The 26810-nt window shown below is 39.1% G+C and overlaps 1 protein-coding gene across 1 annotated transcript in view; it reads right to left on the bottom strand.

Moving 5' to 3' along the window:
• KLHL4 (kelch like family member 4) overlaps positions 1 to 26810 on the bottom strand; it is a 49900-nt gene that overhangs the window by 9079 nt on the left and 14011 nt on the right. Inside the window, exons 2-8 of the mRNA XM_028522847.2 lie at positions 21132 to 21299; positions 19757 to 19893; positions 16508 to 16704; positions 13378 to 13590; positions 11016 to 11202; positions 4637 to 4861; positions 2172 to 2334 (exon numbers count right to left, since the gene is read on the bottom strand). Of these exons, the coding sequence (XP_028378648.1) occupies positions 2172 to 2334; positions 4637 to 4861; positions 11016 to 11202; positions 13378 to 13590; positions 16508 to 16704; positions 19757 to 19893; positions 21132 to 21299 (1290 nt within the window). The remainder of the gene's footprint in view (positions 1 to 2171; positions 2335 to 4636; positions 4862 to 11015; positions 11203 to 13377; positions 13591 to 16507; positions 16705 to 19756; positions 19894 to 21131; positions 21300 to 26810) is intronic.

Genomic DNA, 26810 nt, shown 5'->3' with positions numbered 1-26810 from the left:
AAGGGAACAGAATCGAACCTAGAAACCAATTTTTTCCTGAGAAATATATATTAGCTATGACATTTCTCCCATAAACCTAAAAATGTCAATTCTCTTGATGAGCAATATTTTAACCTAATTTGCACTTAATTCTGCATCAGTAAAGAGGATAAACATTTACTCAACCATATGTCTACCACCGCCATCCATATTCAGTGTGAACAACAGCAAATCAGCAAAACAAAATGACAATAATCAAGTTGCATTATTTCGGCCTGTTCTGTTCATGGCGATAATAGGTAGCAGATTGTTACGGAGTCACCTGATAATCTTCAGGGCAGGGCAGGGATAAACAGATTTCAGACTATTCTAAGCTCTAAGATACTGTAAGTCTAGGTCTCCTCCTAACTCTAGACATTCCCTACTTTTCTTGCATAAGGTGCTAAAATCGAACTTAGCCTATTGATGTGAAGAGGCATCGGCTTGATATATATACAAGGCTGTCTCCTGCCACTGACCCATCCTGATGTCCGAATTTATTATCATTCAAGCCCTTCCTATATGCTGGTCATTGTCTCCACAGGTCTCTTGTGCCAGAAAGCACATATAATTAAGAAGTTCTTTTTTTTAATTAAAAAAAAGATTTTATTTATTTATTTTTAGAGAGGGGAGGGAGGGAGGGAGAAAGAGAGGAGACACATCAATGTGCAGTTGCTGGGGCACATGGCCTGCAATCCAGGCATGTGCCCTAACTGGGAATCGAACCTGCATTGCTTTGGTTCACAGCCCGCACTCAATCCACTGAGCTACGCCAGCCGGAGCTAAGAAGTCACGTTCTTAACAACCTCTAACTTCATTGGGTTTTAAGATCTTAGCTTTCTCTTATAAGGAAGTGATCGGGAAGAGGAGAAGATCCAGAATGATGGGACTAGATGTCATCATGGAGTTGGAGACTCGAATACTCAAGAGAGTATGTGGTCAAAAACCACCTAAAACTTAGCCTATTACAAAGACAGGCCAAAATTTTGGTAAGTCAAGAACAGGTTAAGTAAGTAATAAATGGAAGCTTCTTGAGGGGTTTGAAGCCAGAAGTGCTTCTCAAATTTAATGGCCACACAGCTCCCTTGAAAAGCCCTCGTTGAAATGCCCATTCCGCTTCAGTAGGTCTAGGGTGCAGCTTTTCTATATGGATCTCAGGTAATACTGACGCTCCTAGTCGCGGACTACATTTGAATAGCACGGGACTATGGAATATTGAATTCAATATTCATTCTAGGCAAGTATTGGGTTGGCCAAAAATCTATATGTTGTTTTCCGTAACATGGAAGACACATTTTCCATTTTCACCAGTAACTTGATTGATTTGGATATTTTGAGTATGTGAACCATCTCCTGCTATTGGCTTTTAGTGGGGAGAGGCCAGGGGTGCTGCTGGACATCTTACAAAGCATAAGACAGCCCCACGGCAAGAGAATTATTTAGCCAAAATGTCAATAGTACCATGAAACTTGGCAAATCACTTCTGATTTCTTCAATCAGTCACAACACCTTCTCCATACACTGCACAAATCTTTTTTGGGGTTTCAGTTGCATTTCTCCCTTTCTTGAAATAGTAAAGCATAATATGCCAAAAACGTTGCGTATCTTCTTCCATCTTCAATATTAAAATGGCTGCACAAAAATCCCCCAATTTGGTAAGTTTTTTTTTTAAAGATTTTATTTATTTTGAGAGAGAGAGAGAGAGAGAGAAACATCAATGTGCGGTTGCTGGGGGTTATGGCCTGCAACCCAGGCATGTACCCTGGCTGGGAATCGAACCTGGGACACTTTGGTTCCCAGCCCGCACTCAATCCACTAAGCTACGCCAGCTAGGGCTCCAATTTGGTAAGTTTTTAAATGCATGCTGATATGATAGCTGTCACAATACAATCTAACACAATTGTTTCAAGTGAGGTCAAGGACGAGCAAGCACTACTAGCACCATTGTATGGAAAAAGTGTAACAGACTTTTTGGCCAAGACGATATTATAGCAAATCCTCCATCATAACAAAGGGAGGATTCCCACAAAGGCCTTATGGATACCTACGATACTGTGGTCACTGGGAATGCTTACTGATTGCTGGGTCCCATCGCTAAAATGCTGTAGCACATGAGCTAGGAGCCAAGCCCACGCATGTGTTGGTTTACTCACTTGTTGTTTAACGCAACAACACCCACTGTACTCCTAGGAGTGGACATACTGGCCACGTAATTCCACTGATGGCCTTCAGGGTCCCATCTTTCTACAGTGTTTAGGTAGCTCCATCCGTCATGACCGCCAACAGCGTACATTGGTCCTTCCAGTGTGGCTACACCTAAGGGTGAAAAACAACAGCATGAGGGTGCACCTAGGTATGACACATATAATGGCTATTCTTTCATTATGCGAGCAACTAAGTGTTTAAGATTTGTTTTTTAAAAAAGATTTTATTAAGCCCTGGCTGGCATAGCTCAGTGGATTGAGCGCGGGCAGGGAACCAAAGTGTCCCAGGTTCAATTCCCAGTCAGGGCACATGCCTGGGTTGCAGGCCATAACCCCCAGCAACCGCACATTGATGTCTCTCTCTCTCTCTCTCTCTCTCTCTCTCTCTCTCTCTCTCTCTCTCTCTCTCTCTCTCTCTCCCCCCTCTCCCTCCCTCCCTTCCCTCTCTAAAAAGAAATAAAATCTTTAAAAAAATTCTCTTTAAGAAACAAAAAGATTTTATTTATTCATTTTTAGACAAGGGAGGGGAGGGAGCAAGACAGGGGAAAAAACATCAATGTTTGGTTGCCTCTTGTGTGCCCCCTACTGAGGACCTTACCCATATAACCCAGGCATGTGCCCTGGCTGGGAATCGAACTGGCGACCCTGTGGTTCTCAGGCCAGCACTCAATCCATTGAGCCACACCAGCCAGGGCTGGTTTTTTTTTTTCTTTATTAAATGATTTTGTGTACTCATGGATAATTTACTGATCTTGATAGGAAGCTAAATACGGTCTTTTATCCTTAGGAAATTTTCAGGCATAGTTACCATTATTATAGGAGGGTATCATTTTTGTAACATTGAAGTCAAAGGACGTAGTTGAACACAGCATTTCAGGGGATGTGACAGAAAAAGGGAAGCTGATGTTTTTCTGGCGTAATTTCAATGGCATTTTTTGAACGTCAGGAAGATGAGCTATGTATGACGCGGGCTTTTAGATAAACGTTAGTAGGCTAATTGTGGTAGGTCTTTCTAATCTCTGCTTTTTATTACAATGATAAAAAAGGTTTTTGAGAGATAACTAAATACACAGGGTTTTTGAGTAATTAGACGTTTGTTCTATTAGAGACTATAAATATTTCTCCTTTCTGTTTGTCGTGTGCTCTAGGAATAAACGTAATTTTTCCTCCACCTTCTTCCGCATCTCAGCGAGCCTCAGGGATATCCTCATCCCCTATCCAACCTCCTTAGTAACATCAATAGATTGAAAACTTGCTCTGATTTCTCAGAGAGATAACTTTCTAATCTGTGTCTAGGAATTACTGACACAAGGGAGCTGAAGATATAGTTCATATAGTCTGCCGTTTACCACTTGACATAGATCATTTATCAGATAATTTGAGACAAATGATACCAGGCCTAGATATGCTACTTTTAGCAGCGTAACCCTTAATTCTCGAAATAGGGAAATGATTCTGTTTTAAACAAACTGCGATATTGAAAATGCATGGAGAATAGCATGAACAACACAGAAGTAACCTGAGAGATAATGAGGAGAATCAAATTTACCCACTGTTCCAGAAGTCCGTACCCCATCTTTCTTAAAGTTCTTTGGAACCCCCACTTTGCATGTAACTCAGAGCTGTGCTCAACCAAAAGGGTTTTTCTAAATATCCCTGCCTTTGAACCGAGTCATAAAATTTTTTGCAGAAATACAGATTTATATAATACAGTTCGGAAGATGTCTTTATTACAGTTTTTGTTCCTCAAGAACGTAATCCTTCTGCACTTTATCCTTTGTAAAGTGGGGCCCCTTGAAATACCAGTGGAAGGAGGGTAGGATTAGCAAGCATGCCAGCTGAAAACAGAAAACAGTTTGAAAGGCTTTTACCATGTGCTTAGACATTTCCACGAAGGGATTTGCCGCATCCCCAAGATGTGCAGCTGAATTACTTTGTTTGGTAATCTTTGTGTGCTTTTTAAGGCTTCATTTATTTATTTTTAGACAGAGGGGAAGGGAGGGAGAAAGCAGGAAACATCAACGTGTGGTTGCTTCTCGCACGCCCCCTTCTGGGGACCTGGCCTGCAACCCAGGCCTGTGCCCTCACTGGGAATCAAATGGTTTGCAGGCCGGTGCTCAGCCCACTGAGCCACACCAGCCAGGGCTGAATTTATTTTTTCCATAGCTCTAATAACTATGTATTCCTCAGATACCATATAACACAGGTGGCAAACACAATGCCTGCAGGCCGAGTCTGGCCCTCCACCTTGTTTTATCCGGCACCTTGTTTCTACCCAGTGGCAGCATGGAGGTTCTTGCCCCTAGTTAAGGAACAGTTACATTGACACAGTCCTTCAAAAGTAACCTCGAGGCTGTTGTGACCCCCGGTGAAAATGGGTTTGACACCCTGCCCTATGAACAGCCAGCTCTTACCCAAGCCGTGCCTATGGGTGGACATGGGAGGCATCACAGTCCAGATTTTCCCAACGGGATTAAAACATTCCACAGTATTCAGCGTTTTTAAGCCATCTCTGCCTCCCACGACATAGAGCTTATTATCGATGACTGCGACTCCAAACTGAAGCCTGCGGCTGCTCATGGTGCCGATATGTAGCCAGCTATTGGTCCTGAGGTCGTATTTTTCGATCGTAGTGGTACCTGTGAGAGGAATATTGAACAATGGTAAAAACCAATCGTATAGGATTAATTGGCATCATTTACATCCTATTTGCATACCTATACTTTAGCATGGAATCTGTTATTGCGATAAAAATGAAAGTGGTCCAGGTGATTCTCCAACCTGGCAGGCAATGGGAGGGTGATATTTTACCAATCCCAGATCCAAATGGAAGACTCAGAAAGAAATAGTTTATTTAATATGTATGGGTTATACATTCATAATGGCTTCTTTTTTTTTAAGATTTTTTATTTATTTATTTTTAGGGAGGGAAGGGAGGGGGGGAGAGAGAGAGAGAGAGAGAAACAAACATCAGTGTGTGGTTGCTGGGGGTCACGGCCTGCAACCCAGGCATGTACCCTGGCTGGGAATCGAACCTGGGACACTTTGGTTCCCAGCCCTCGCTCAATCCACTGAGCTACGCCAGCCAGGGCTAAGGCTTCTTTGGCTACCAGAAGTACTAATACAGGTGTCAAACATCCTATTTGACAAAAGAAAATTACCTTAGAAGCTATTACTGACTGTCTACCCATCCATTATGATTCTCATTACCTATGGCTATTCAATATATTAATTTATGCCTTTTCATTTTATTCCGTTTTGTGTATGTGTAGCTCCGTGTTGACTTAAAATAGAAATGACTGAAGAAAGAGGAAGGAAAGTTGCTTTCAAATGGGCCTTTGTTGTTCATTCACAATATTTCACGATGGCAACACAAAGGATTATAATTAAGAATATGTAGCCCTGGCTGGTGTAGCTCAGTGGATTGAGCGCAGGCTGCGAACCAAAGTGTCCCAGGTTCGATTCCCAGCCAGGGTACATGCCCGGGTTGCAGGCCATAACCCCCAGCAACCACACATGGATGTTTCTCTCTCTCTCTCTATCTTCCTCCCTTCCCTCTCTAAAAATAAATATATAAAATCTTTTTAAAAAAGAATATGTATTATTTATGAGAATGAAAAATATAATTCAAAGGTACCATCTCCTTCATTTGTTAATGAATGTTCCTTTTCTACTCAATTACTGGAATACCAAGTTTACTGCTATAGTATATTGTCACTGTTATCGTAGTAAATTGTCACTACTTCACAATACATTGTCACTTTTGTCGGCAATGCATTTTACTAGTCATTCACAATAGCTGCTGCTATTTTCTTTAGGAAAAGTTGATTCTGCAGAGCAGGGAAGTTTCTATCTAAAAACTAAGATGGAAAAGGAAAAATCATTATTTACATGGGTAGAGTACCTAAGACAGCGTGTAACAGGTGTAGATAATTTCATCCCAATTTTACAAAGTCAGCCATAAGAATTAAAAAAAAAACACTTTTCAGTTTTGTTCTTCTAATGGGAGATTTGTGGAGAAAATATAACCCATTGGTTATAGTGAAAACATAGTTAACCTCTGAAGTGTAGTTACTGGCCAGCTATAATTGCATGATATGGGGTCATATAAAGTCAAAATATAAACAGGGTGTATGCTCTATCTATGGTTTCTTCTGAGAGGTTTTCTGTGTATTTTGCATTAATGGAAACAGGATTTCTTTCTTTTCTCTAATTCTAACTATTTTACGATGAATGATGCACTTTGTGTATTTCTGTCTCAAGAGGTTTATTTTTTTCAATGAAAACTTATGAATATACAGGTACTGATTCACTCTTTGTCTTTAATCCCTGCATCTTTTTTTTTTAAGATTTTATTTATTTATTTTTTTTAGAGAGGGAAGGGAGGGAGAGAGAGAGAGGGGGAGACAGAGAGAGAGAGGTCAATGTGCGGTTGCTGGGGGTTATGGCCTGCAACCCAGGCATGTACCCTGACTGGGAATCGAACCTGCGACACTTTGGTTTGCAGCCCGAGCTCAATCCACTGAGCTACACCAGCCAGGGGCATCATTTTTTTTTTAATTTTAAAAAAGATTTTATGTATTTATTTTTAGAGAGGGAAGGGGGGGAGAAAGAGAGAGAGAGAGAAACATCAATGTGTGGTTGCTGCGGGCTGTGGCCTGCAACCCAGGAATGTGCCCTGACTGGGAATCGAACCTATGATGCTTTGGTTCGCAGCCCGTGCTCAATCCACTGAGCTACGCCAGCCAGGGCTAATCCTTGCATCTTCTATTGATAACATGTATTTGGCTGACGTACAGGTCAGCAATTGCTCTGTTGACTATGCAGACTGCTGAGAAGTCCAAAAACACCATCTAGCACAGTATCTTTTTCACACGAAATATTACTGGATTATACTGTTAACAGGAGAACAACTCAAACTCACAGCTTCGTTCTCTCTGTCGACCGATTTTCTCTGAATGTTTTCCTATCTTTTCATGTTCTCATTCCGATCTTCCTAAACCTGTCTTCATATCCTCTCCTTCCTATTTTAGCTTTTATTTCAAACTTTTCATCAGTGGAATTTGCCAAAGACCCACTTGAAATGAGAAAATGAAGGCTAGGCTGCACTAATTATTAAGATTATAGACACAATAAAATTTTAAAAAATAAAAAATAAAATACATAAAATAAAATAAATAAATTTTTTTAAAAGATTATAGACAGGATATTAATAGTGAAGTAATCAGTCTGCGCATTGTATATAGAAGATTTAAACTGAAAAGTTATAGAAGTCTGCTTCGTGCCAGGATAATTTTTTTCTTGGCATTAGATTACGTACAGCAGATCTATTTACCCCAATATACCTTATTTGTATCTGTGAGCATATGTGACTGGTAATTCTGAGTTTTGAACTCGGAAGATTCCTTCAGCCCACTCACTCGCCTCCACTATTGCTTCAAGTAATCAAAATGTAAATTCGGTAGCTCGCTTAGTATGGCAGCTTAATGGAACACTAAATTTTTTAAAACTGATCTTTCTCCTAAATACCCATTTTATAATGTTTTCTGTGGAAATTCTGGTTCTGCCATAAAACATTACAAATGTTTTTTCTCAATGCATTTCTAAGCTCCTAGTCAACCCTCCTTTATGACTCATTCAAGGAGGAACAAAACCAACCAAAATTTATAGTATTGCTAGGGACCAGGACAGTTCCTGTAGTTGTAAATATATCTGATTTAGTGATTTCCTCCATCTATTTTTAAAATAATTTGAAAAGGACTGTAGTAGACTTTAATATTATCTCTTGGAAGTCATTGTTTTTAATACACAAAATGTTACTGAATACTTTCTATGTACCACAGCTCAAAGTTTACTGTTTGACAATTTTGAAATTTTTACTCTGTACTCACACAAGTTTCTGATGATTATTTTAATATTTGTGGTAGAAGTCACAGTTAACTGAAGCCACTTGTGTGATATCTATTTTTAACAAGTAATTCTAAGTCAACTGTGTGAGTCAGAGAGGAAATTAAAGACTGAGGAAGCGTTGTATTTCCTAAATATACAAGGTGAAAGTTCAGAAAGTATCTTTACACAAAGACAAGTGAAACAGGACACTGTAAGAAAAGGCATATAATATAAATTATATTATGCAATCATAATGTGAAGTTTTGTGAAGTAATGTGAACTGGTACACTTTTAATGTCTAATACTGATTCATATAGGTTAAATGTTATCCCCTTAATGTTTTTGCTTTACTTAGGTTTTTTTCCTTTTCTTTATTTCTTTTTTTTGTAAATGACCCTGATTTTTCAATAGACTCTGACCGCCTGCAAAGAGAGGGGACAGTTTTGTTGCTGTCATTCCTCCTTCTTCTAAAATAGTGGAAATAGAGCAGAAAGGGACATAGGTGTGAGTAGGAATTCCATTCCAAGTATTTCTATATATTTGTCCTTGAGTAGGCTGTCTAACCCTAAAGAACCTTAGTTTCCTCATCTGCAAAATTGGAGTGATAAAAAGTACCTTATAACTTGATTGTGAGGATTAGAAATGATGCTCGCAGCCCTGGCTGGCGTAGCTCAGTGGATTGAGTGTGGGCTGCGAACCAAAGTGTCGCAGGTTCGATTCCCAGCCAGGGCACATGCCTGGGTTGCAGGCCATGACCCCCAGCAACCGCACATTGACCTCTCTCTCTCTGTCTCCCCCACCCCTCTCTCTCCCTCCCTTCCCTCTCTAAAAAAATAAATAAATAAAATCTTAAAAAAAAGATGCAGGGATTAAAGACAAAGAGTGAATCAGTACCTGTATATTCATAAGTTTTTATTGAAAAAAATAAAACTCTTGAGACAGAAATACACAAAGTGCATCATTCATCATAAAATATTTAGAATTCGAGAAAAGAAATCCTGTTTCCACTAATGCAAAATACACAGAAAACCTCTCAGAAGAAACCATAGATAGAGCATACACCCTGTTTATATTTTGACTTAATATGACCCCATATCATGCAATTATAGCTGGCCAGTAACTATGCTTCAGAGGTTATAACTATGTTTTCACTATAACCACTGGGTTATATTTTCTCCACAAATCTCCCATTAGAAGAACAAAACTGAAAACTTTTTTTAATTCTTATGGCTGACTTTGTAAAATTGGGATGAAATTATCTACACCTGTCACACGCTGTCTTAGGTACTCTACCCATGTAAATAATGATTTTTCCTTTTCCATCTTAGTTTTTAGATAGAAACTTCCCTGCTCTGCAAAATCGACTTTTCCTAAAGAAAATAGCAGCAGCTATTGTGAACGACTAGTAAAATGCATTGCCGACAAGTGACAATGTATTGTGAAGTAGTGACAATTTACTACGATAACAGTGACAATATACTATAGCAGTAAACTTGGTATTCCAGTAATTGAGTAGAAAAGGAACACTGATTAACAAATGAAGGAGATGGTACCTTTGAATTATATTTTTCATTCTCATAAATAATACATATTCTTTTTTTTAAAGATTTTATATATTTATTTTTAGAGAGGGAAGGGAGGGAGAAAGAGAGAGGGAGAGAAACATCCATGTGCGGTTGCTGGGGGTTATGGCCTGCAACCCGGGCATGTACCCTGACTGGGAATCGAACCTGGGACACTTTGGTTTGCAGCCCACGCTCAATCCACTGAGCTACGCCAGCCAGGGCTAGTCTCTGTTTTAATGAGCACTTTTTTGCTTTGTTTTGTTTGATCATTTGTTTGGTTTTTATGTTTACAGTCCACATAGAAGTGAAACTATGTAATATTTGTCTTTTTCTGTCTGATTTATCACCATTTTTGTAACACATTCACCTATGCAATGTTAACTTAAACAGCAACCTGTAAAAGTAACAAAAACAAAAAAACATAAAAACCAAACAGATAAAGGGAAAAATTTCCATGTCTTACGTTGCAGGTTACGCTTTTAAAAAAATCAGAAACTAAGGAAAACTATGCTTGCATATTGTATTTAGTCCTTTTCTAATGTAAATATGAAGCAAGATGCATAGTAAATGGGTGTTATTATTCATTCTGTTCAACCAAATGCAATAACATATCAAGTTTCCAGACTCGAAAGTAATTATAGGACCTCACTATATTTGCTATTTTCTGAAGAACATTAGTTCTGTGAAGATACTCTAGTACTTTGGAAATAACTGCATTTATACACTCATGTTTTATAGTTTTATGATTATTGCCACATATCTTACATAGTTTTCCAATTTCCAGTTGTGTATACTAAAAAAAAAAATCTGTTTTCGTAACATAAAACTTTGACTCTTGCATCATTTTCTACTGTGTCAAATGACATTTATTTGTGTAATTTGGCAAATTTTAAGTGGACTGGTTTTATTTCCTTCATGGTCAACTCTTGATTGCAAACTCCTTGCCTCACTGTTTTGGCAGCATGGGACTGTAGACTGAGAAAATAGTGTAAAAAAGGTGGAGCTAGCCCTGGCAGGCGTAGCTCAGTGGATTGAGCACGGGCTGGGAACCAAAGTGTCCCAGGTTCGATTCCCAGCCAGGGCACATGCCTGGGTTGCAGGCCATCACCCCCAGCAACCGCACATTGATGTTTCTCTCTCTCTCTATCTCCCTCCCTTCCCTCTCTAATAAATAAATAAATAAGTAAAATCTTTAAAAAAAATTCTTATGTAAAACCCCTACTTATTCCAGGTTTGAATTTCTGATATTGTTACCAATAATTCAAGGTTCTTTTTAACGGGTGTTTGAGGATCTAACAGGAAGGTGACAGCAATGAGTTAGGTGCCGGTATTGTATTACCTTTCGTAGAATCCATGCCTCCCACAGCGTACAGTGCTCCCACAGTTGATTTCCTGGGCTTCGTCCGAGGGCTTTGCATCATGGGTCTTCTCTCGGGTAAGAGGTGATACTTCATAGCTTCTATCAGGAGTTTCTGACATTCAAGATCACCGGTAAACATGGAGCTATTTTCAAGATCTGCCAGTAACTGAAAAGTAACGATACATGGTGTATGACGCAAAGAGCTCACCATTAGAAAGAGTGTATTTGCGCTTATATAACTTTGGAGAAAATTCATGCAAATTCAAATGTAGAAATGTTGTTATCTAATGTTGTAACTTATTGGTAACATTTTTTGTTCACTTATGGCGTGTAGTTAGAGAAGCAGTCTTGTTTTTGGTGGATTTAGGGGAGATGGGACCAACATGCCAGTTAAAATAAAAAATATCACCCATAATAGGCTGCATCTTTATCATCAAATCATTTCTGGGAAGTATTCAGAGGGTAGGTCTTTTTTTTTTTCCTCTTTGCATGTATCTGTGCACATCAGTAAAGTGCTTGTGTTAGTAATGCCAATATATCAGCACAAACAGACTAGGGATCCTTTCTAACCATCACTTGCCGGCAGTCAATAAGACACCATTGAATGGGAAAAGAACTAAGTTAAAGTCTTTTTCTTGAGATGAATTGACAAGTTAAGGGTTTGTTTCGGAACTTTGTCAAAGGTCTTTTAGATTAATTTCTTTGAGTGTTGGGTCCCCGGTGTCATAGGGAGAAAGAGCCAGCAACTGGTTGGAATGGAGGCGCTTGTCTCGGCCCCTGAAATTTCACTGGGGTTTCCTGCTCTGTGTGGGTTCGCCCCAGCTCCGTTCTCGCTCCACCTGCCACCTCCAAGGGATCACTGTTTTGAGTTGCCTGGTGAGACCCCAGCCATTTCCTTCATGCATACGCTTCTGAAAATTGGTTTGAATATTGGGTTAGGTAGTTGTTGCGCTTCTTTCCCCCAAAAAAGATTCTTCACAGAGTTCTGACCATTTAAAAATATATATTTAATTTCTAGAATATTTATGGAAGGTCACTTGAAATTGGTTTTGGAAGTTTGTATCTGTATGGCATCACCACCACCACTCAGGGGTGGGAGGCCAAGGCACCCCGGGTTGTGTGTTTCGGCTGGATCTTTCCCGTCATTCCAGTGAATTCATTTTTCTGAAAGAATGCCGTATTAGACCTCGGGCATCGAGAAGTTAAAGGTCCCTAATCTTTTGTAACAGTGCATCTTAAATTTTTTGCATGTCTTAATATCATCTGGAGAACTTTCTGCAACAGAGGTTCCTTGGTGTCACCCCCAGAAATTGCCTTGCTTGCTCTGTCACAGAGACAGACTGAGTTTCTCACAAGTTCCCAGGCTTAGAGAATCTGATCAATCAAATAGACCGTCTCACAAGTAACATGCATTCACACAAACACATAATTGCCAGAGTTTTTGAAGCTTGGCTCTGAAATGCCATATAGACTTGAATGTTTCTCCTCTTGATGTTACTGTTGTCTTGCCCTTGGGTTGGACACCCCTGCTGGAGAGACTGCAGTCTAGCCTAAGTTTCACATACTAACATTCAGTGAGTTGGCTCAATCCTGCATCTCATCTAAGGGTGTTTGTTTTTAGAATCATTTTTACTATCATCCTTCAGCATCCATGATGGGGATGCCATTGGAATGGTGCTTAGCCAGCAGGGGTGTCCGACTGTGGCCCGTGGGCCGCATGTGGCCCAGGATGGCTGTGAATGCGGCCCAACACAAAACTGTAAATGTACTTAAAACATGATGAGATGTTTCTGTGATTATGTGTCCAATGTATTTAATGGGTGGCCCGAGATAGCTCTTCTTCTTCAAGTGTGGCCCAGAGACGCCAAAAGGTTGGATACCCCTGCTTTAGTGCATCTGAAACTACTAGAGTATTCTTTCCATCACAAGAGCTAAATTACCCAGGTGAGTAGCTATTATCCAGAACCTAACTCCCTTCTAGAGCCTTCTCTTTTACTGATTATTATTGCCTGGCCTACAAAGGGGGTGCGGGGAAAGACAAAGTGAGCCTACTCGTTTTTCTTGCTTGTTACATGGGATGTTTGGTGAGAGGAAACCGAAACTCATGAGTACGCTGCCCTTGGGGGTTATCTGTAGTTTTTTTCATGTTTCCTCTCTCCCCATCATGAAGATTGCTAATTGAAGGCTGCATATATTCTTCTGCAAAACAAATCCTGTACACCGCAGTGACCAGAAATCCTCTGGATAAAAGAAAAGGAGAAAAAGCTCAGGAATGGATTACTGTGTAGTGGCCGTCTGAATGATAATCACGTCACCGGGGGGCGGGGGGGGGTTCCCATACCTGTGGAGGAAGCAAAGGCAGCCTGATGTAGGACAGCAGCATGGCGAGGTCCTGCTGCCTAGCCTGGACGTCGTGCCCTACCCACTGCATCAGGGCGTGGAAAATGGTTTCTTCATCAGGCACGTTAATATCGTCGCTGCACAGAAGTTTGGAGATTTCAGTAGCTGGAAGCAGGAGGAATTCTTGGTTCTTGATCACCTCGATGAAGTGTTCCTAGAAAAGCAACGGCATCTACTGAAACCTGGTTGCTTTAGAAACTTCTTAACCATGTAAGTGTGTCAACGAAGTCACCCGCGTATAATGAGCATCCTTATTTTTTTAAAATATTTTATTTATTTATTTTTTAGAGAGGGAAGGGAGGGAGAGAGAGAGAGAGAGAAAGAGAGAGAGAGAGAGGGAGGGAGGGAGAGAGAGAGAGAAACATCAATGTGCAGTTGCTGGGGGTTATGGCCTGCAACCCAGGAATGCACCCTGGCTGGGAATCGAACCTGGGACACTTTGGTTCCCAGCCCGCGCTCTATCCACTGAGCTACACCAGCCAGGGCGAGCATCCTTATTTTTGCCTGAAAAATTTGGGCCAAAAAAAATGTGCGCGTTATACACAGCAAAATACGGTATGTTTGCTAGTGGAGGGTTTTGCCTCGATGTTGCTGGCTGCTGACTGCTGGAGACTGCTAAAGGTGAAATGGTTAAAATTAGGTTAATCTTCAAATAAGAAAATGGCATCTTTATCAAGAGGAGATTCCATATCCAGAAACCCCTTTCGTTTTCATCCATGGGAAGCAACTCCTCTTCCATGGCAGCTTTACCGTGAGACTGCAGTAAGATAAAGTCTTGGGCCCCCTCGAAGTTATACCATGAGGGTTGGGATTAACTTCTTCCACACTCTTAATTTGATATTTTGACTTCTTCCCAGGAATCAGTCCATGTGGAAACCTATTCAGTGGCTCATGTGGGTCCTATACAGCCAATCACATTGCAGTATGCATTTGAGAAAGTGAAGAAATGATTAAAGTGGCTTATTCGATGGTCATATTTAAATATAGCCAGCAATTAGGATTTTTGATAGACATTCTTATAGGCTGCTTGATGAGACTATTGAAAATTAGTAAATTAGTGTAAATAAGAAATGTAGTAATTAAAATGATCTAAAATAAAGCATTGCAATATCCAGTACTACAGAGAAAATATTTGTTTAAGCTTTAAGGTTAATTTTAGATTGTTTTACTTCACAATATTTTGCTCCTAATTTCAAGGTAAACACTTTTTTTCATGCACCCACTCAAGAGAATTTTTTTGTACCTTTTGTTTGGTATGCTTTCTTTAAATCTACACTTACATTGTCGTAAAACTTATCAAGTAAAGGTACCACAGTTGCTGAATTTTTTATCAATGCAGACTACTGCTTTTATGATTATGGTGGTTAATATTATGTATCAGCTTGACTGAGTTAGGAACTGTCTCGACTTTTGGCCAAACATTTCTGTGGACGTGTGTGTGATGGTATTTTTGGGTGAGGCCCAGACACATTAGGGAGAGTAGTCTGTTTTATGGAGTCTATGATTCAAACAACTGTAATGAAATCGCTAAATGACTTGCATTTGATACTATCAATGCAGTATTATAAAAGCATCATTATAGCAAGAACTTGACCTGTTTTACTGCATATATAACAGATACTAAAATAACTAAAGAAGAGGGATGCACATCCTGCTTTAAAACTCAGTCACATAATAGGAAAAGGAAGAGAAGTTGATCTTGAGCAACAACACGCACAAAAAATTCAAGCTGTTTATCAGCATGTGTTTTGTCTGCAAAAGCGAGATACCAGAGAGGAAACTGTTAATCCTTAGTTCAAGAATTTGAGTAATTTAACAGGAAGCTTTCATGGTAGAATTAATGTTTAAACTATACAACTGCTGCTATTATAGATTCCATGGCCTTTTGCTTAGGGTATAGTAATATCAATAGCAGAACTAAATGGCATACGTTAAAATTCCAATCCATTAGAATATGATTCTCCACATAATGGCATTGTTTCAGGAATATGTTTGAAACGTCAAATTTTCAACATTGACCAAGGATGGAAAGAACAGGGAAGAACTTTTACAATAAATTTTGACAGAATTCAAATATTGAAACCTTGGAAATTTTAAGGTGTGTATAAAACTCTAGAAAAATAATCTTTATTTATGTCCATCTCAAACCTAAAATTGGCATGTTAATTTTGTTATTTTGAAGTACGTTTTTCTCTGCTGCTCACTTTTAAGCTTGCATTTTACTATTGAATCTTAAATAACTGCAGCAATTTTCTTAGCTTGAAATATTTACCTTTTGATTGGGTTTCACAGAAAGATCCATCTCTTGTGCTGTTCACTGCTTTAGGGGTTCAAAAGTGGATTTTATTCTTTGCATCTGGGATTTATTAGCATTAATGATAAGGGTATGTTTTAATATCCCTTGTCTACTTTTTCTTGCCTCACTACAGATGATCTATGATTCACGTCACTGTTACTTGTCTGACTAAACAGTTCTATTCCATGCAACTTTGAAAACACACATATGAGCTCTGGCTGGTGTGGCTCAGTGGGTTGAGTGCCGGCCTGTGAACCAAAGGGTCGCCAGTTCGATTCCCAGCCAGGGCACGTTCCTGGGTTGCTAGCAGGAACAGTAGGGGGCGTGCAAGAGGCAACCACGTATTTATGCTTCTCTCCCTCTCTCTCCCCTTAATCTCCCCTCTCTCTAAAAATAAATAGATAAAAGGTTTAAAGAAATAAAATAACTCTTTAGTTTCAAAAATGAGAAAGTTGCTTGAGTGCAGTTCATCCAAATGTTTTAATCCAATGTCTATTATGTGCATGTCGTTTGTTAACTGACATTCTAAAAATTTTAAAAAACAGAACTACAGTATGATCCAGAAACCCCATAATTTGTTAGTTTATATTTCTTTCAAATTTTATCACAACGCTATAATATTTACTTGGAAAAGTTTTGTACACAGACATACACATGTAGATTTATACACACATACAGAAACATATATACACACATATAAGTAGAACCAATCAGTAACTTAGATATTGGGTTAATGTACTATTACTGCAAATTAATGTGAATCAGTTGCTTTTACCATTGTGTACTTGTGTGCCACACTCAGGAGCTCCGCGCATCCCTGGGCATCTCCGAATGATCGGATCCCTAAGCAGTTCGAAGGATGGAGCTGCTTTATGAGGAAGTTGGAGCAGACGTCAATGACTTGAGTCAGCTGCAGGAGACAGGCCGCGGCCAGCAAATTTTCAATCGTATCTTCCTTCAGTTGGAGGACACCTAGATGGTGTGAAAAAGTAGAGGATGGTTACATGTCCATAAAGTAAGACCCAGATATGCTAGTTCATTGGAATGCACTGTTTCTGTCATTAGTGAACCTGTGTTTTCTCGGGTACAGGAATGGTCCTTGGAAGGCAACATATGCGAGACAGTCTGTATAAACACTAGTAAGATGGCTGGTGGGAGTGAGACTATGTTATCAAAAACGACTCTATCAAATGAACATTGAGTACTATCATTGCAAAAGGAGCAACTTGTTATTTATCATCTTAGGCTTGCGTCTAAATCTCGTATCAAAAATTGTCCACATTATGGCCCAAGAACATTATGTGATATTGTGTAAGACTAATGCAATTGGCCATACAGGTACCTGTCATTTGTGTGGAAAGATGTCTTTCCTGAATAAGAACATTGAGCTTCTATGTTTATTTCGTCATCTGAATTTATTAGCTGAGAATGATAACTTTTACCAAATGTTATGGCTAGAATTGATGCGTGACACTATTTCAAAAGAAAGAAATTGTTGCCAAGAGTCCTCAAAGACAAAATTGCTTCTTTTATGATTATTTTGTTAGGTATAAAAAATCGGCTCAGTTTAGAAAATATCTGTAAAAATTTTTTAAAAATGAGATCAGGGCAATTAAATGGTTTCCTTTATATGGAAATATTTGTGTTCTTTGGGAGCAAATATTATTGATTAGTTATTGCAAATGTTATGTCATTTTGATAAGTTACTGTGACTTTTTTATGTAAGCCAAAGTATAGGTAAGTTATAAAGAATGATACTGCATATGGGTTTTATAAATTATGTTATATGGCCTTGAAGAATACCTTAGTATGGATTCAATATGTTGCAAAAGCATAAAAAAAGGGTAATACATACTGTGAGATGTTCTATATTTAGTTACTCTCTAAAATATGTTGCAAAGGGGTCCAGTCCATCAGCAGACTTTCTTGTCCTGGATTTTGAAAGGCGAGTCCTGCCTATACCTTATGAGACCCAGAGAAGCATGAACTATTCTCAGATTGAGATATAAAGATCCATTTGCTACCGACATTGACATTTGGCCTGGTTATTAAGAAGAATATTAATTTCTAAGTAAATGAAATTCCTAGAAGAAAACATAGCCAAAAAGCTCCTTGACATTGGCCTTGGCAATGATTCCTTGCATAAGACACCAAAGCATAAGAAACAAAAGCTAAAATAAGCTTCTGCACAGCAAAGAAAACAAAAAATAATCTGAAAAAGGAACGGACAGGAGATAGAGTATTTGCAAACCATATACATTACCAGGGGCTAATATGCAAAATATATAAAGGGTTTATACAACCCAGTAACACAAAAACAATCCGATTCAAAAAATGAGTAAAGGGCATGAATTGACATTTTGCCAAAAAAAGACACACAAATGGCCAACAGGTACAAGAAAAGGTGCTGAACAGCACTAATCATCAGGGAAATGCAAATCCAAACTACAATGAGATACCACCTTACACCTGTTGGAATGGCTAATATTCAAAAGAGAAGGGATAAGCAATGTAGAGGAGGCTTCGCATAAAAGGAACCCTTGTGCACTGTTGGTGAGATTGTAAACTGGTACAGCTATTACAGAAAACAGTATGAAGCTTCTTTTTAAAAATTGGAAAAATAGAACTACAGTATGATCCAGAACCCCCACTCCTGGAGAAATATCTATAGGAAATGCAATTGAATCTTGAAGAAAAGATATGTAAATAGGTATATATATATATATACCTATATATATACATATATATATATATATATATATATATATATATATAATGGAATATTATTTAACCACGAGAAAGATGGAAATCCTGCCATTTGTGACGACATGGATGAACCTGGAGGTCATTATGCTGAGCGAAATAAGCCAGAGACAGAAAGCATAGTGTATAGTATCACTATTGCGTGGCATCAAAAACAAATCCTGATTTCAAAGGAACAGCAAGTAAATTGATGGCTGTAGGGGCCAGGAGGTGGCAATAATAACGCAGGGTAAATGGCACAAAGTTTCAGTACTAAGAAGTTCTGTTTGGGGTGTCTGGCATGGTGACTGTGGGTAAAACAGTACCGTGCACTTCATAGCTGCTAAGAGTAGATCTTAGGTGTTCTCACCACACACAGAAGAATTAACTATTCGAGATGATGTATACATTAATTATCTTGACCTTCATCATCATTCCACTATGTATATGTGTATATATATATATACAGTATGTAAATGAAATACATTCTATGCATACATGTGCATATGTATATGTATATATGATCCTCACACTATATGCTTTAAATGCATACAACTATGTCAGTTACTCCTCAATAAGTTAGAATGAATGAATACATAATATGTACATCAACACAGACACACAAACACACACGAACTACTTGCCCCCCAAACTCATCCTGTTATCTTTGTTTTAGAATTTCAGTCAATACGACTTAAATATTTCCAAGGAAGAGACAAACTAAATCTTTAATGTTGAGTTAAAATATCCCATTTCCACCCTGGCTGGCGTAGCTCAGTGGATTGAGCACGGGCTGTGAACCAAAGTGTCGCAGGTTTGATTCCCAGTCAGGGCACATGCCTGGGTTGCAGGCCATGACCCCCAGCAACCGCACATTGATGTCTCTCTCTCTCTCTCTCTCTCTCTCTCCCCCCCTTCCCTCTCTGAAAATAAATAAATAAAATCTTTAAAAAAAATATCCCATTTCCAGTTTCATTTTTATGAATGAGAATTTACCCACATTGTTCAGGAGAAACAGAAAGACATGTTCACACATACTGTGTTCAAATAGCTCCATTCTCTCATGGTTATAAATTTTATAGCGTACTCTTTGCCTCTTGGTCTTTTATAGCATTGATTTGAAATCCTGATTCTGCCCCTTATCACTTGAGGAAAATTACTTAACTGGTCTAGTCTCGTTTTTTTTTTTACTTGGAGAATAGGAATGAATGATAATAGTGGGGGTTATATGATGCAGGATTATTTCGAGGATTGAATGAGTGAGTATGTGCCGAGCAGTTACCTGTGTAAGCATACTGCACCAAGGAATTCAGTGCATTAGGGTCAACTCCTTCCATCTTGACTTCTTCTTGTTTGGCTTCAAGCACGTCATTAGTAAACATTGCAGCAAAATAGTCAGACACTGCACTGAGAACCAACCTGGAAATAAAAGCGTTTCACAGAAGCTTAAATCAGTCCACAGTTTCATTGAAAAGCTGAAATGCAGTCAATAATTTGGTAACACTGGTGAGACTGTCTTTTGTATCAAACTGTTGGGAATAAGGAAATTAAGAACTAAATTTCCTCTAATAGACAAGAACCACATTGTAGCTAAAAGGAAATGATAAGGGAGACACAGGGCAGTTAAGCAAACATCCCGTGTCTAGCAGACGCTCTCCCCTGGGTAGGCTAGATAAGCAGTGCTTTGTAGTTTTTAATGAGAAAATAGAAAACTAGCTAGCTAGAGCCAGGAGATGACTAGGTGAATGAACAACAGCCTGCCTTCCCGCCTTAGGCAAGAATGCTTGGTTTGAAATTCCCGCACGTGGTCTCTGTAAGCGAATTGCAAACTGCCACGTCTGCTTCTGTATAACGCTTGCTTGCCCGCCCCTATATAAGGATGTAGTTGTAAGCGCTCGGCGCGGCTCTCGTTTGCAGCTCCTCGTGGGCACTGTGTCGCTGGACACTTTGAGAGTTCGCCCCTGAGCAGGTGAAACTTGGCCAATAAAGTAACATCTTTGAACCCCTGAAAGTCTCCGACATTGGTTCTCGCGTGTGCTGGATGCTACTAAACTTTCACAGTGTAGTCAAGTATAGTTAAGTCGAAAGGCAAATAATAGGTTGCTTTTTTTTTTTTAAGAGGATTTGTGCTGGTTTTCTTCATCAATTTCTCCAAAGTTTGTATCTTCTAAATACCCGACAGGGAAGTGAATCATACACGGTGATGCTTTTTAATACAGGATGATAAAAATCTATTCTCCTCAATATTCCAATTTCTTTTTGTAAAATTTAAAAAAAATTTTATTGTTCAAGTACAGTTGTTTCCATTCTCCCCGCATCACTCCCTCCCTCCCTGCCCACCCCCACCTTCCACCCTCAATCCTTCTTCCCTTTGGCTTTGTCCATGGGTCCTTTATACATGATCTTTGACCTGACCCTCTTTCTCTTTCTCTTTCCCCTTTTATCCCTCTTCCCCCTCCCCTCTGGCTATTGTCAGTTTGTTCTTTATTTCGGTGTCTCTGGTTCTATTTTGCTCGCTTGTTTGTTTTGTTGATTAGGTTCCACTTCACCTAAGTGGAACCTAATTTCTAGTTCTAATTTCTCATTCGCTGCACTGATCCTTTCTCATTCACACTCGCTACCATCTCCCAGTGTTCTGTCTGCATGAGGACACTTACCGATGCGCTGGGATTCGGAGGTGCCCGGCAATGAGGAGCACATCACACAGCTGCTTCTCTTTCAGGTAGTTCTCCATTTTATGAAGAGTTTGCTCTGCATGGTTGGCAGCCTGGAAGTGTTCCTCACAGATGCTAGCATTCATTTCTTCAGGATGCTGTGTACGGGATCTGAAAGGGGGGTAGGAGTGAGAACATGGCTTAGCAATGGAAATGTAGGCACATTGACTTCCGAAAGAAATACACTCTGATTCTCAACATTTCCCTGTGATGGCTGCTTAATGCTCCACTGAAGTCCAGTGTCATAGTTAGTATTTACATCTGAAGTGGAACCATACCGGGCATGCTTCGGCTGCAGGAGGAGCATTAATTGTCTGAACACAGAAACACCCATTCATAGAGCTGCAAGAAAATATAGGTTGTAATATGATCAACATCAGAGTCTACCTTTTAAGTAAGATTTCTGTAATTCTGTGATATTGGGAACTAAATGGAATCTTGTTTTCCATAGAAACAGCGACAACTGGGAGGTAACCTCTAGGAAGAAGTTGGTGGTCACAGGCCCACTTTTACCCCTGAGGTCATAGAGGACAGACTGCATGGTGTTCCTTGGTGGAGTTTTGGAGATTTGAGGTCAGTGAAATCTGTAAGGAAATGTTTTGTGTATCTGTATTTTAAATAAAAGAGAAGAAAACAAAACACGGGGGGGTGCTAGGTAAGTTTTTTTTAAGACAAACAAATAATATCAATAACAAATGCATTTCACTTTACTTTTAATATACTATTCAAAATAAAATAAACTGATTTATGGGGAATGATTTCATTATAAAATTCTTGTCTTAGTTGTAGTTTTAAAGAGCATAAAACTACTTTCTGTGACATGGCTAGCTGTCATCAAATTGTAATGGGTTACAGAGTGGAGGGTTCCCAGAAACCAGAAAGCGGAGCCCCACAATCCTGGATTCGGGAAAAGAGGAAGTGGATGGTCGAGTTTAAGGTGCATTGCATAACAAAACCAAGTCAATAGCCCTGCCTTCCTGTGGGGAAGAGTCCTTTGACCCAGGGCGAACTGTGTACGTGACTCTGAGAACGGTCAGGGACTCCAGACTTAGGAGGAGGAGCTCACGAGAGAGGCAGGGGCGGATGCCCACCCCGGATGTCCCTGTGTGATCGGGAACTCTTGCCCTGATTAAAGAGGATGGGGGGGAAACTGGCAAAAACAGCAGATGCTAACACACCACAGGATGGGTCAGATACAAACGAGGTCACGGGAAGTTCCAAGATGAGCATTTCAATGAATTAAAATGAATTAAAAGGGAAGAGGGTGAAGCCACGTGCTCCGGACTTAAAGGAGATCCACCACGTGGGAGGTCTGAAAGTAGGGGAGAAAGAGAACCACCGGGTCTGGAATCGGTGAGAGGGGGGGTCCGAAAACCAAGGGACCTGCAGGGGACCTGCGCAGCCACCTGGGCTTCTGAGAGATGCTTGGGGCTAAACCTTGACGGTGGAATGCTGAGCCACGGACTTTTGCTTTTCTGAAAGAGGGTACCTCTGCGTGGTGTATTCTGAAACTGGCCTGGTTTGGCAGAGGGAGGCCGGACTATGTGTTTTTGGGTGATTTTTAAAGGGAGCGGGACTTAAGGGCAGAAATCTGCCATTATTCTAAATCTGTATAACCTTTAAATGGATAAACCCCTTTCCTTTTTCACCAAACTCTTGCACTGGGAGTCATGCTTCTTGGTGGCAGGCAATGGAACCCGCAGCTGTTCAGAAATCATGAAAGTTAGGATAGACCGTCATGGTGATCACATTCAGGACCTCTTGAGAGGTAAACATTTTCTATGTGCATCCTCTCTTTCTCCCCAATATGTAGACACCGATTAGTTTGACACTCCAATTTAAAACAAAAACTTCATTTGCGAGTGTATTTTTATCAAAATAACAACATAATGAATCCAATTCTCGAGAAAACAACGAGAGCTGGCCTTTAAGTAGAGTATTGATTGAGTCCTTGAGAGAAATGGAAAGCTTTTTCAATGCCATCTCCTTCATTGGGACACTTCACATTTTGAAATACTGTTATCAAGTTACACTCTAGGGACCAAATAAGCTTATGCTGCACTAGAGCGCCACCTACAGGTAGGTGCATGCTCACATAGTAAGATGTATACTTTTTGCTAAAACATTAAATATATTTAGCATTCTTTGTTCACCTTTACTGAAGAATAATTGCGAAAATAAAATCGCCAGATATGAAAAGTGTCCAATGTGATGATTTGATATATATATATATATAAATTGTGAAAAGATTCCCCCATCTAGTTAATTAGCATATCCATCACTCCAATATGAATGAATTAATGTGGGTGATAATAAATTCTACTCCCTGACTAAATTTCATTTACATAAACAATGTTTTCAACTATATGCACCATGTTAAATTCCACCCTTAGAACACGTTCATCTTTTAACTGAAAATGTGTACCTTTTACCAATCTTTCCCTTTCTCTCTCATGCTCAAGACCTTGGAAACCATTTTTCTACCTCTGTCTGTAAATTTCTTTTTCTGTAAACAGTAAACTCCAGAACTCCAGCTAATTTCAGAAAATAGTATCATGCCTTGCTTCATTTTACAACTTCCTTCCTACTTCTACCTTATATTTTTATATTTTCTTCTATGGTGCATTTTTCCCAGCTATGTTTAGATATAACTGACATATAACATTGTATAAGTTTAAGGTATACGACATGATTGTTTGATACATGTATATGTTGGAAAGTGATTTCTATCATCTCATATAATTATATCTTTTGTTATGAGAACAATTAAGATCTCTCTTAGCTACTTTCAAGTATATGATAAAGTGTTATTTTTTTAAAGATTTTATTTATTTATTTTTAGACAGAGGGGAAGGGAGGGAGAAAGAGAGGAAGAGAAACATCAGTGTGTGGCTGCATCTCACACGCCCCCTAGTGGGGACCTGGCCCACAACCCAGGCATGTGCCCTGACTGGGAATCGAACCTGCAACCCTTTGGTTCACGGGCCCGCACTCAATCCACTGAACTTCACCATCCGCAGCCGGTGTTATTAATTATAGTCACCATGGTGTATGTTAGATCTCCTGAACTTATTCAATTTATAAGGGGAAATCTGTACCCTTTGACCGACATCTCCCCATTATTTCCACCTGCTACAACAGCGACCATTTAGCAACCAATCTGAATCTATGAGTTTGACCTTTAGCTTCCACATTTAAGTGAAACCATATAATATTTCACTTTGTCTGACTTATTTCACTTAGCATAGTGCCCTCAAGGGTCACTAATGTTTGCACGTGGCAGGTTTCCTTTTTATGGCCAAACAACATTCCATTATACGTGTGTGCATATATATCACATTTTCTTTAAGTGTTCATCTATCAGTGGACACTGAGGTTGTTACCATACTTCGGCTAATGTGAATAATGTTGCAATGAACACGGGAGTGCAGATACCTCTTCGAGATACTAACTTCATTCTCTTAGTATCTATACCCAAAGGAGGGATTGCTAGATGATGTGATAGTTATATATTCAAATTTTTGACGAGGTTCCAAGCTGAATTCCACAGCAGTAACCCAATTTTACATTCCCACCAGCATTTCACAAGGGTTCCCATTTCTCAACACCCTTGCCAGCACTTGATAACTCTTGTATTTTTTATAATAGCTGTTCTAACAAGTGTGAGGTCATATGTCCTCATGATGTCATTTTTATTTCCCTGATCATTAGTGATGCTGAGTATCTTTTTTTATGTATGTGTTAGCCATTTGGATGTTTTCTTTAGAAAAATGTCTAAGTCTTCTGCTCGTTTTTACTCTGGTTATTATTTTTTGCTATTGAGTTGTACTTTTCATATATTTTTATATTAATCGCTCATTAGGTAAATGGTTTACAAATAGTTCTTTCCCATTTTATAGGTTCTGTTTTCATTTTGTTGATTTTTTTTCTTTTTCCTATACCTTTTTAATGTAAATAAGGGCTTTCTTTAAACAAGGAAAACTACATTAGCAGGAATATAAGATTTACATGGCTTTTTAAAAAAAGATTTTATTTATTTATTTTTTATACAGGGGGAAGGGAGGGAGAAAGAGAGGGAGAGAAACATCAATGTGTGGTTGCCTCTCACATGCCCCCTACTGGGGACCTGGCCAGTGACACAGGCCTGTGCCCTGTCTGGGAGTCGAACCAGTGACCCTTTGGTTCGCAGGCCAACACTCAATCCACTGAGCCACACCAGCCGGAACAGATTTACATGGGTTTTGATCAGAAACCCAAGTGGCCTTGCTTTGATGATGTGACCATAAGTAAACTCCTGTTAGAAAAGTCCTACAAAATTATGTGTAGTCATTTCTGTGTAATTTAGTAGTCTATAAATTACAACGAAATAAAATTGATAAGATATTCTAGTGATTTCAGCAGTAGATGGAATATGATAATTTTAAGAATCTATTTTGATACATCATAACCTTATTTGCATTATGGTAGAATTAACATAACAACATATAACAATAGAATCAGGCCTGCAAATAAACATCATCCTTATTGAAACCAAAAGCCTAGAAGCTAGGGCTCTTTAGAGTTTAAAGAGGACAAAGAAGTCATTTTAAGAAACAAATGTGGAAATTAGTTAGATGAATAGGATGGAATATCTGGGCCATGAGGTGTTTTTCTAGCATTCTTCAAATTATACTTTCGTACTTGAGAGGCTCCTATGAAAAGTCTAGAAACAAGAATAAAATAATATTGTCACTAGGCTCTAAGAGCAAATGTTGGCCAGCAATACTCCTTTTAGGTATCTGAACTTCACTTTAACATAAATATTGCCCTGGCATAGAGAACAGCTAGCTTTTTTTTTAAGATTTTATTTATTTATTTATTTTCAGAGAGGGAAGGGAGGGAGATAGAGAGAGAGAGAGAGAGAGTAACATCAATGTGCAGTTGCTGGGGGTTATGGCCTGCAACCCAGGCATGTACCCTGACTGGGAATCGAACCTGCGACACTTTGGTTCGCAGCCCACGCTCAATCCACTGAGCTATGCCAGCCAGGTGAGAACAGCTAGCTTTTCATAAAACTAAGAGGCACATAATTGTAGTCCAAAGGAAAAAACATGTTATACACACACAAATAAATATATCAGCAGTAGACATTCTGGGGCTTAGGGTGCAGTTTTTTTTTTTATGAAGGGTACAGTTTCTGTAAAAACTTTTTTCTAATTCACAAAATACTAAGATTATTTACGGCTTATTTGATATACTACTATTATACCACTTATCACATTCCATCTTGCATTATAGTTACTCATACACATATTTTATGTCCTCTACTAGAATGTAAGCAATGGGGAAGCAGTTGTCTTATGTAGCACTCTCTCTGTGAAGTTATTTTGGATATATTATGCATTCTAAATGTTTATTGAATGTCTGACGGAAGTAGTAGTTTTGAGGGGATTTTAACTTTCATGTGATTTTTGTTTTCCAGACATGAAAATCTACGGTAATACATTTTCTTGATTTTCATTTACTAATGTAGTCAGTGTAAAAAACATGCGGTCTGAATGATTTTACCTTCTTTAACAATAGTGAGATCATTTTGATGTGCAAAATTGATTCTAAATACATTGTCAAATCAAAGCACCTTTG

Source organism: Phyllostomus discolor, chromosome X (genome assembly GCF_004126475.2).
Source record: "Phyllostomus discolor isolate MPI-MPIP mPhyDis1 chromosome X, mPhyDis1.pri.v3, whole genome shotgun sequence".
In the NCBI taxonomy this organism is placed as follows: domain Eukaryota; kingdom Metazoa; phylum Chordata; class Mammalia; order Chiroptera; family Phyllostomidae; genus Phyllostomus; species Phyllostomus discolor.
This window is presented reverse-complemented; position numbering and strand designations above follow the sequence as displayed.